This window comes from Penaeus japonicus, unplaced genomic scaffold (assembly GCF_977035675.1).
Source record: "Penaeus japonicus unplaced genomic scaffold, GWHDUDI00000001_assembly GWHDUDI00000005, whole genome shotgun sequence".
Lineage (NCBI taxonomy): Eukaryota > Metazoa > Arthropoda > Malacostraca > Decapoda > Penaeidae > Penaeus > Penaeus japonicus.
The window spans coordinates 36,665,181-36,677,680 of record NW_028234407.1 but is presented as its reverse complement, the minus strand read 5'-3'; the positions used below and the strand labels follow the sequence as shown (position 1 = coordinate 36,677,680).

At 25.8% G+C, this 12,500-nt stretch overlaps 1 protein-coding gene across 2 annotated transcripts in view; it reads left to right on the top strand.

The window, feature by feature from the left end:
• The window catches only part of Nup154 (nuclear pore complex protein Nup154), a 22,590-nt gene that overhangs the window by 7,974 nt on the left and 2,116 nt on the right, over positions 1–12,500 (top strand). For both annotated transcript variants that reach the window (XM_086537362.1, XM_086537363.1), the window contains 16 exons: positions 56–246; positions 1,372–1,617; positions 2,915–3,008; positions 3,159–3,337; positions 3,553–3,668; positions 8,469–8,631; positions 8,869–8,963; positions 9,092–9,266; positions 9,406–9,602; positions 9,757–9,913; positions 10,081–10,319; positions 10,568–10,712; positions 10,862–11,035; positions 11,430–11,568; positions 11,728–11,848; positions 11,966–12,088. In XM_086537362.1, coding sequence (XP_086393488.1) covers positions 56–246; positions 1,372–1,617; positions 2,915–3,008; positions 3,159–3,337; positions 3,553–3,668; positions 8,469–8,631; positions 8,869–8,963; positions 9,092–9,266; positions 9,406–9,602; positions 9,757–9,913; positions 10,081–10,319; positions 10,568–10,712; positions 10,862–11,035; positions 11,430–11,568; positions 11,728–11,848; positions 11,966–12,088 — 2,554 coding nt within the window. The remainder of the gene's footprint in view (positions 1–55; positions 247–1,371; positions 1,618–2,914; positions 3,009–3,158; positions 3,338–3,552; positions 3,669–8,468; positions 8,632–8,868; positions 8,964–9,091; positions 9,267–9,405; positions 9,603–9,756; positions 9,914–10,080; positions 10,320–10,567; positions 10,713–10,861; positions 11,036–11,429; positions 11,569–11,727; positions 11,849–11,965; positions 12,089–12,500) is intronic.

Below are 12,500 nucleotides of genomic sequence, written 5' to 3'. Positions count from 1 at the left end.
CCGACATTGCACGACCAAATTATTAGATATTAATTTATTCTCCCTCTTTTTACAGGAACTGGTGTTTTGTGTTCCAATGAGAGTAATGAGGCTGACACTGTTTGGACAATGAGTAGTGACCAGTACCCATACCATCCAACGTTAGCAGAATCCCAGAGTACCCATGCTGTAGATGGATTTGTGTGGGCTTTAGCGGATGTCACTCCACAGCTCTGGTGCTCAGCCCTTAACCCTACAACACCTCAGGTAAGTAGATGGTGGATTCTCTCTGAGCGCGCGGCTTGCCCTCATAGGTCATCCCTGGCGTCTGACGCAAAAAACACAATACGTGTCATCACATTAACTGGCTCCAATGGGTTAATGATGCAAGGATAGGAACTTATTGTTTCATTGTGTTGACCAATCGGTGCCAGAAATTAATGTATACACTCACTATCCAATGCGCTTCTTTTCCTTTTCTTTCTTTCTTTCTTTTATTCTTATTTTTATTTTACATAGAGGGAGATCTGTAAGTAAGATCCGCATAGTCATGGAGGGGTCAGTTACTAGGCCTGCCTATTCTAATCTGTTTATCCCATAATTAGAGGGTTTTCTCTTCTGCTATTATTGATATTACTTGGTTATTTGATGTAAGTTCTAGCATGAGCCAGTCTGTCAGTTGGAAGAAGATGAACTTGATGAGGAATGGAATTTGATCTAGCCATAGTTCTTTCACTCTCACGTGTTGGTGGTTCATCTAATGTAAAAGAGAAAAAAAAAAGGAAAATGATAATATTACTGATGGTAGTATTAGGTATAGATACCATTTTTTCTGAAAATTCAAGGAATAGGGTAAGTATGTTAGATCAGTTAGGCCTAGTAATTGACTCCCTGAAACCATCTCTATTTAAGATATATCATAAAACAAGATAGACGGATAGGTTCCCAGCATCAATGTGTAAATGAGGAAACTTAGGTATGGGGAAGTTTTATTAAGAATAATGAAATGTATTAAGTATGCAGTAGTAATATAGATGTAGATAAATTATAATATGTATATTAGTGTACATGTATGATTTGTTTTTTCAAACTGATGTTAATTCATTATTTTATATCTTTTATGACCTAAAATGTAAATGAATTGGCATATGATTTTGCTATCCTAATTAGCCTTTTTATGAAATATAATTAGACAATTTGATAGCTTTTTGTAAAATGAGAAAAGTTAGACTGTTGTAATTTTCCAGTTAATTCTTGATAAATAGAGTTGATATTTATAAGGAATACCTCATAGTTTGGCCTTCTCTATTAGAATGAAATTTATTTTCATAGAGGGTATAGTTCTTCATATATTATGGCATGTAGAATCTAATGATCACAAATCTTTTGCAGGGGACAAAACCACCTCTTCTGGTAACCCAGCACCAGCAGTCTCCTCGACAGTTGGTCTTACTTTCTGCCACTGGTGCACATGTCCTCACTTTCTTAAGGCCTGTTGACCAATTGCGACAAATGCTAGAAGAGTCGGGAGGAGCAGAGTCCAATATAGTCAAAGAATTCTTTTCGGCAATGACACCTACACAAGCTTGTGCTACAGCACTGATTATCGCTACTGATCCTCATCGTCCAAATGCTCAGGTTTGTATGAAGGGATATCTGTTCTTTTTCTTCTTGTTCTTGTCACTCTCTTCTAAGTAACTTTCATAAACCTGCCATGCTCATCTTGCTTTTGTTTGTTTGTCTTTGATATCAGGTGATTGATTATCTGCAAAATTAACATATTAATAGAAGGGGGGTATATTTCTTGGTAATCAATGAACAGATGCTTATTTACATGCATTGTTAGTGCAAGAAAACTGTATACCTTACCCTATGTCCCTATGATCTCAAGGGACAAAATTAGAACTTGTTTGTTTCATAGATACCTTGATGCACCAAGTCTTCCTTATTTCTCTTTTCATTTTGTTTCACAGTGGTTTGTATTCCTGATAAATAATGATAAAAGTGTAGGCACAAAATTGTCTCCTGATCATGTGTTAACAAGCTCTTAACCATATTGTGCTTCACTTCAGGATACATGTCTTTTTATTTGTCTGTTGTGGGCTTACTGATTAGCTAGTGTAGTATCCAACGTAGAAGCTTGCTGTGGTCAAGGGGTAGCTTTGTTTTGGTTTCTAAGAAAGGACTTGTATACAGCATGTATACTATTGTCTTGAGATACTTTTACTATTGCAAAAAGTAATAAAATTCAACAGAGTGATGTTTGCTAATGTCCCATAATACCAATCATAATGTGAGACATAAAAAGGGGAATAGCCTTAAAAGCTTTTCCCAGGTCATTGCACTACAGAAGTAAGAAATGGACTAAACCATCTTATGACACTTTCTCCTTGCTTATTTCCATTGTTAACCCATTCACACCGGGGCGATTCCGGCTCTGAATGGTTGTAATGCCAGGGTTTTCGAACGCATAAGCCTAACGCCTCGAGATTCTTGGGCGCACAAGCCGCGAGCCTCGGCTGCCCGCTCACTCACCCCGAGATATCTTGTCACTGGCGTCTGGCGTAAAAACCACGAAACGTGTCAGCATGTCATCTGGCGTAAATGGGTTAATAGGCATGGATCAGACTTATTAATGTTATTCATTGCTTGCCCCTACTTACATTTAAAGTGTACACTTTTGTAGCAATTAGAGCAATTTGCAGCACAGTGTTCATGCAACTGAAATAAGAGATTGAGATATTCACATATACAAGTCATATTATACATGATGTTCACATGTTAAAGGATTGATAGGAAATGACTGAATCATATACATATTGCTCTTTGACTTTGAATTAGAAGTAGAGCAATATAGGTTGTATATTTGAGAGAAAGGTAGTGTATACTCTCCAAATGATAACCTTTTGTATTCTGATGCGATGTGTGTTCACAGGTAGCTGAATGGGCAACTCGTGCCTTGTTTTTGTATGGTGCCAATCCCCCTCCTGCACCGGTAACATTTACTCCACAAACACCAGCAGGCTATAGTAAGTCATAATAATGAAAGACTTCAATGAATGCTGATTGGATGACATTTGTTTATATAATGTATTTGCAGTTTACTCTCCTCAAAAAAATCAAATGGAAGAAGAAGGAAAAGATAAAGTCCTCACAGTGAAATATTTTTTGTTTTACAGATTTCCATCCAACACAAGTATCAACTCCCATGCCAGGTCAGGCTACAAATACCACTGTTGTTCAAGATGCTCAGTTTTCACCTCTCCACAATGCCCTCTACTTATACCTAGCAAGAATCCTAAGACCTGTATGGACATCTCCCGTTGCTAAGGAAACTTTATTGGAAGGAAAGCCAGTTGTAAGTGTATTTATATGTTTGTGAGCGTGTGCATGGGTGTGTATTATGAGTATGTATGAGCAGTAAGATGATTTTTTTTTTTTTTTTTACAGACAAACAAGTATGTACCAAAAGAAATTCTAGTGTAACAATATGTTGCTTCATGGTTAAAGTTTAATTATGAATCAAAATGTAAGTAACAGTTACAGGATCTAATTATTTACTTTGTTTATCAGCTGATGAGTGCAATGACAGCTGAAGAACTTGGTTTCCTTGCTGAGAGAGTGGATCTACTGGCCAAATTCCTGTTGACCAACCAAGGAGGAACAACTCCCCTTCAGCCCCTAAACGCGTAAGTTACACGTCCTGTATATGTATTACATCAACAGTTTGATAGTTAACCCTTTTTCTTTCTTTTCTTCCTTTCTTCTTTCTTTTCTTTTCTTTTCCTTCTTCTCTCATCTTCTCTCTCCTTCTCTCTCTCTCTCTCTCTCTCTCTCTCTCTCTCTCTCTCTCCTCTCTCTCTCTCTCTCTCTCTCTCTCTCTCTCTCCTCTCTCTCTCTCTCTCCTTTATATCTATATATCTAATATATATATATTATAAAATATATATATATATAATATATATATATATATATATATATAATATATAATATATATATATATATAAATATAATTTTTATATTTCTATATAATGTATATAATATATATATATATATATATATAATATATATATATATATATATAATATATATATAACCATACATACATACATAAGTAAAAATGTATGTATATACATATATTTATTTACATGTAAATATACATACATATATAAATTTGTATTTATATATATATATATATATATATATATATATATATATAATATATATATATATAATAAATGAATATATATATATATATATATATTATAAATAAATGTATATATATATATGTATATTTATATTTATATTTCTTTATATAGATATATAGGTATATTATGTATAATATATATATATATATAAATATAAATATAAATATATATATGTATATATATATATCAATGTAATGTAAAAATATATTATCAATATATGTAATTATTAAATATATATATATATATATATATACAAATACATAAACTATACATATACATAACATATACATAACATATACATATACCATATACATATACATAACAAATACTGTAATTGTAACATGTAACATATAATATATAAATATATTATATATATATATATGATTATATATATATATATAAATTTATATATATAAATATATCAATAGATGTATATTATATCAATATATATATATATATATATAAATCTATATATGTGTATATATATCTATATATATATAAATAATCGAATAAATATATATATATATATATATATAAATATAATAAATAAATAAGTGTGTGTGTATCTAAAAATAAAATATAAATATAAATATATAAAAAATAAATAGATAGAAAGATATAAATGTGTATATAAAAATATAAATATAAAAAAATATATAAATAGATAGATAAAATGTGTGAATATAATATAAATAAATATATAAATAAATGTGAATAATAAAAATATATGTATAAAAATAATATAAGGATGACTATATAAATGTAATGAAAATATATATATATATAAAGTATATAATAAATAATATATAAAAATATAAAATGATTATAATTAAACATAAACAAAATCATAATAAATAAATAAAAAAAAAAAATAATATATATAAATAAAAAAATATATATATTAAAATATAAACATATATAAATATATATATATATATACAAATATATAACATATATATATATATATATATACAAATATACAAATAATAAACATATATTACATTTAAATATATCAAATTTATACATAAATATAAGTAAATATATGTAAATAAAAATATAAATAATAAAATAAATATGTTTAAATAATTAAATAAATATAAATATATATATGAATAAAAATAAAATAATCAAAAAAGAAAATATGAATAGTAAATATATATAAAAATTAAAAATATATAAAAATAAGTATAAATATAATATCTTATATAAATACAAAATATATAAAATATATATAAATATAATAAATATTATATATAAATATAAATAAATATAATATACCCTATATACATATAATGATATATTATATATAAATACAATATATAAATAAATAAATAAATATATATATATACAAATAAAATAAAATGACAAAAATAAATATACTATATATATTTAATTAATATAATTTTACATATAATAATATGTATAATTATATATATATGAATATATGTAAATATATATATGTATAGATAATATGTAAATGTATATATGTAAATATATGTAAAAAAGATATATATATATATAAAGAATAGTAAATAAATAAAATATATATAAATGTATATATATATAAATATAGTAAATATAATATATTAATTATATATTATATATAATATATTATTTATATATGTAAAACATAAAATAAATTATAAATAAAGTAATATAGATATTTGAATATAAAAATAATGAAAAAAATATATGATATATAAATATATATATGATAAAATAAAAAAAAATTATATATATATAATCTATATCCTAAATATTATAAAACATATTATAAATATGCCTAATATATATATATATAAATATATAAATATATATATAATGTAAATATATATATATATTATATATATATATGTATATGTATAAATAAAAGTATATATACAATATAGTATATTATATAATGATACATAAAATAAATATATAATATAATATATATATATATATAAAATATATCTATATATATAAATATAATATATATAAATATATATGTATAAGTATATGTTAAATAAATAATATATAAATATATAAAAAAATTAAATATATATAAAATATATAAATTTAAATATTAATATCTAAATATTTAAATATAAAAATAAATATATATATCTATATATATATATAATATAATATATCATTATAAAAATATATTCTAATATAAAAATATGTAATATAATATATATATATTATATCTATTATAAATATTTGTATATATATATAATAAATATATAGATATATATATAAAAATATATATATATATAAATACATAAATAAATATACAATAAATATTTAAATAAAAATGTATAATATTAGTGAGTATATATATATAATATATTATATATAAACATATATATCTATAAATATATAAATATATATATAAAAATATATATATATATATATATATACACACCTAAAATAATATAAATATCATATAAATAAATTATATATGTAAATATATATATAATATATATAAATATAAATATATATAATATATATATAAAAAACAAACAATATATATAGATAAATATATCATAAATATAATATTATATAGATAATATATGAAATATATATAGAAATAAATATAAATAAATATAAATAAATTATGAATCTATATACATAAATATATATAAAATATATATTAAAAAATACATATAATTATATAAAATCTAAAATAAATATATAATAAAAATAATATATATGAAATATAAAAAATAATAAATATATATAAGATATAAATAATAATATATTAAATATTTAAACCGCACATAAATATATAACATATATATAATAATATAACAATATATAGTATATAAAAAAGGTATAAATTTATGAAATATATAAAAATCATATATAAAAATAATAAAACTATATATTAAAAAATATTCCAAATATATATAATAAAATAAATATAAAAAATATATAAATATATAATATATATATAATATCTAATATATATATTTTATTATATATATTATACCTCAATTAAATATATTATATATAAAAATATAAATTTATAATATATATTTAAATATATAAAATATAAATATATAGATATATAATATATATATATTTATAATTTATATATATATATACTATATCTATAAATATAACTCTATAATATCTATATAAATAAATATTATATATTAAAATCAATATATAAAATATATCATAATATATAAATAATTATATATATATATATATATATATAAATATCTATATATTATATTAAAAAATAAAATTATTATATATATATAATATATTAAATACTAAATATATATATATATATATAAAATTTAAATAAAATATTATTATATAAATATAATATATATATACATAATATATTTTATATATATATAGTACATATAATATATATATATATAAATTATATATATATATAAATATATATTATATATATAAAATATATATATAAATAATAAAAATATATATATCTATATAAATATATATTATATATTATATATTTTTATAATATATAAATATATGATATATAATAATATATATATATGTTTGTATATACTATATATATATATATATATCAATTTCATATATAATATATATATATATATAATAAATAGTATATATAAAATATATAATAATGTTTGTATATATATATTATATATATATATATATATATAGTATATAGATATATAAATATATATATATTTATATTTTATATATATATATATGTATGTATCAATATATAGTATACATACATAAGTACAAATGTATGTATATACATATAATTATTTAATGTATATAAAATACTACATAAATAAAATTTGTGTTTTTTATTTATATATATATATATATATATATATAATATATATGAAATATATATATATATTATATAACTATATATAAAGACATATTTCATATATATATTATATATATATATATATATATATATATATATATATATATAAATATATAAGATGTATATATATATATATATATTATAAATATATATATATGTCTTTATAATTTAAATATATATAAAAAAATTTATAATATATATATATAAAATTTATATATGTCTTTATATATATATATATATATATATATATATATATATATATATATAGATATATAGATATATAGATATATATAGATATATGTATATATATAGATATATATAGATATATGTATATATATAAATATATATATATATATATATATATATATATATATATATATATATATATATATATATATATATATTTTAAAGAATGGCAAATTCTCCCTTTTACAATGTCTGTTTTTCTACAGCTCAAACGCAAGTCTGAACATCACACGGTATGGAGGGGATGGGTCAGAGCGTGCTTCCCTCCTGGCCCTGAGGTCACTCCTCAGTCAGGCGCTGGAGGTGCTGAAGCTCATGACTGTTCTCTCCACACACAACTTCACAACAATCACAACAAGTCTACAGAAAGTACGTTGGTTGTTCTAGTTTTATAGAATGTTATATTTATTTACATAGTTTTTTTTTTTTAGAGATGTTCTATTTATTTCTTCAGTGTTGGTTCGTTGTTGGTAGTTAGATTCACTGGTGTTTTGATGTTGAAGTTGCTTTGGTTAGTTATAATTGTTTGACCTCAGGTTTGATAATGAAATATAATATGAGAAAACTGGGATTTCTCTACATTTCATCATTCCCTTTCCGTTACAGGAAATCCGAGAACAGTTACGGACGATGACATTCCGTGATCTAGTTTTAACTGGCAGGGAGGTTTGCCGTAGTCTTATCATGGCTCTGCTTGACAGGTAAGGCATTAGGTTCAAGGAACTATTTTTTTATTGTGCTCAATTACTCTCCTATTTTCCATGTATATTTTATTAACAGTATTTTTACTGTAGATATTTTTCACTAAGTTTGCTCATTTTACAAACAGATATCATGGAGATAATGCCTCAGCTGATGCTATATCAGAAAGGTTACGGGACATATGTCCAGGACTCTACAGAATAGAAGATGCCAAACTTGCAAAGGCAAATGAAATAATTCTGGCAGCAAAAGCAAATACAAATAAAGCTGAAAAGGAGAAAGGTTTTAAGGAAGCAGTGGCAGTGAGTAGATACCAGACCCTAAAGTTTTCTTTTCATTATATAGATAAGATGATGTAACATGTGTATGGTGTGATAAGATGCCCTTTAAGAGAAAAAAAAAGGTTTATTGTATATAAATATATTCCATATTCATTTGCAGTTGTGCAAGCAAATTGGCCATCATGTGAATGTGAATGGCATCAGCAGCCAGCTGGCTAGTGGGGGGGCATATGAAGGAGTAGTGGATCTCTGCCTGAGTGTTGCAGCTCAGAGAGACCCTGCTGGCTTAGCTCTTCACTATTATAAGAATAATGAACCAGCAGACGACCACCAAGGTTACATGGCCTTCACTTCAAGGTTTGTTTCAATTTGTCAGGTGATTTCCTCAATTTACTTATTTTTTAAGTATTCTTATTATTCTTATTGTTATTCGACACAAAATATAGACAGAAACTATTACATGTGCCATTCTACTACTTATATTGAATAATCTCACCCATGTCTAATTTAGGATGGAGTGCTACAGAGTGATAATGGATCAGTTGAATCAGCTGGTTGGTGCAGGTGTTGTTCCCCAGACGTCCCCAACGGTTCCCTCTCGGCCTGGCCCACCCACACCCCCACCATCTACACTCCCGTCTACAGATGCAACACAGTACGCCAATCAGGTAGATATAAATTAATTCACCTTCTTTAAGACAGTTAGTTGATCTCTCACCATACTTAGTGTGTGAACTTGTTTGCTCATGATATTTCTTTGGGTGAGTAAAAGGATGAAATGCTTTATTTATGTAATAGAAATCTGGAAATATAAAACTGCGAATATCTCTTCCAGATGATGAACTTAATTGTTGGCAGCAATGATGAACTGGCACATGTTACATTGTATCAGTGGTTAGTAGACACAAATCGTACAGACCGTCTCTTGGCCATAACCTCCCCATACCTGGAGACCTTCCTCACCCGATCCAATGGCCAGTCACCACTCCACCATCTGCTGTGGCGCTATTATGAAAGAAATAGAGATTATTTCAAGGCTGCAAAAACTCTGCTGCTCTTGGCAGAACAAATTGGGTGAGTGGAATGGTGCTGGGGGTATTTTATCCTGTATATTTATTTTGACACATGTTTTTTTCTTTTTCTGTAGATGGAACTTCTTAAAGTACAGCATTTTCTTGTAGAAAAGTTAACTACACTGAAAGAAATGCTTTAGTTATATTTACATGAAATTTTGAATGTATACAATAAAGTATTGTTGCTATTTTTAAATATTATATTATAATGCTGTGTTCTCATTATGTTTTTTTTTTTTTTATGACCAGTGATACTCCAGTAAATGTACGAGTAGAATACTTGTCTCGGGCGCTCATGTGTCTCAGTTCCTGTGAGATGAACACAGCCTCAAGCTATTCAGACTTCATGTTACACATGGAAGAGAAGAAGGAAGTTGCACGTGTACAGCTTATGGTAGGTTTATTAAATTAAGCTTCCTGGTGAAGCATTGCTGAGTATTGAATGTTAGAATTTTGCTGATGTACCTTTTGATTATTGGATTAGGAGATTTTTGTATGTGGTACATGATTTATTGGAAACTTACTTTCATATTTTACTTGCAGGTGCTAGATGCTCTCCAGGGAGAAGGAGCAAGTGCTGATGTTATTGCTCAAGTCAATTCTTCACTCCTAACTCTAACAACCCTGTATGAAAAGTTTGCCGAACCCTGGTCATTGTGGGAATGTAAACTTGCCATCGTTCATTGTGCAGGACACTCAGAACCGCAACTTGTACAGGTAATTTGAGACTTGATATTACCCTAAGTTTTATTTGTTTAAATTGTTTTACTGTTGTAGAAACATAAGTTAGATATATGAAATAATTTTATGCTGCTTTTGACCAGTGCTGCTGCTATTGTGTGTGTTTTTCTTCTTTCTTTCTTTCTTTTTTAATATGATTTCACTCCTTTTAGAAAAAAATAGATTTTAGAGGCTTCTTCATGTATCATTTAGTAAAATTTGTTTTTACAGAAGTTCAGTATTGCTTTTCTTTCTTTTATATTCATACATTTTATAATGAATATATATTTTTCTTTAATTTTGTTAATGTGTTTGTTTACTGATTACCATCATCATTTCTTTCCCTCATTTGTAAAATCAGTTTGTTCATATGTTATCTTTTTCCTTTCAGTCAATTTGGACCAATCTCATTGACCGGGAATTAGAAAGGTCAAGAGTTGAACCTGTGGAGACACGCGTGGATTCTTTGTCCAGCAAGATCAAAGCCCTTGCTCGTTTGTATTCTGCAAACCCTAACTACTTCCCACTAGGTAAACCTGTTTTCAGATCTTATTGTAGTATGATAAAGATGATTAATTTTCTGTTTTTCAATTTCATTTATCACTTTTCATATTACTATTGGTATTGATTTTAACTTCTTTTCTTTTTCTTATTTTATATTCAAATTAATAACTTTCTCTTCTTCCCAGAACACATTATCAAGGAATGTGAGGTCCGGTCAGTCCGGCTGCGCACTAACACATCTTGGGTGGTCACGGCCTTGCAGGGTTGCGGCATCCAAGTGAGCAGACTTATCAACATATATCACAAGTGAGTAACCTGTTAGGATTCAGATACACATGAAAACACCTCATGAGCAATTGCTCAGTCATAGCGTTTTGAGTTTATATATATATATGTATATAGAACATATTTCTTTGATTTCAGATTATATCGTAGCGGTGATAGTGTTTGGGAGGTAGAACGGTCGCCATATCATCTCCTTGGCGTGTTGGCGCACTTGATCACAATGCTAGTTGACAATGAAGCTGCTGTACAGCCTCCTCAAAAGTAAGTAACACTAATAGTTAATTGTTTGGGTTTATAACGGTAATCTCCTGAAGTTCAGAAATGCTTCTGGATCTTTATTGTTTTAATTATTTGTATTAATATGTGGAATAAAAGTATGTTTACATTCTTTTTTCCTTTGTTTTTCACCTGTTTATTCCACAAATAAACCATAGGTGTCACTATTATGTGCATCTTATACAGTTTGTATGTGAGGTATTATGGGTTTCAGTATTAACCCGTTAACGACGGGTGATGTGTTTTTTCGTCATACATGACGCAGGAGCTCTTGCTTGACGATGGGCGTCATGACGTTTGGGCATTTTGGATCACTATGTTCTTTTATTGTGCTAAGAGTAATGAATGAGTGATGTTGACAATTGCATTCATAATTATTATAACTGCCATAATATTA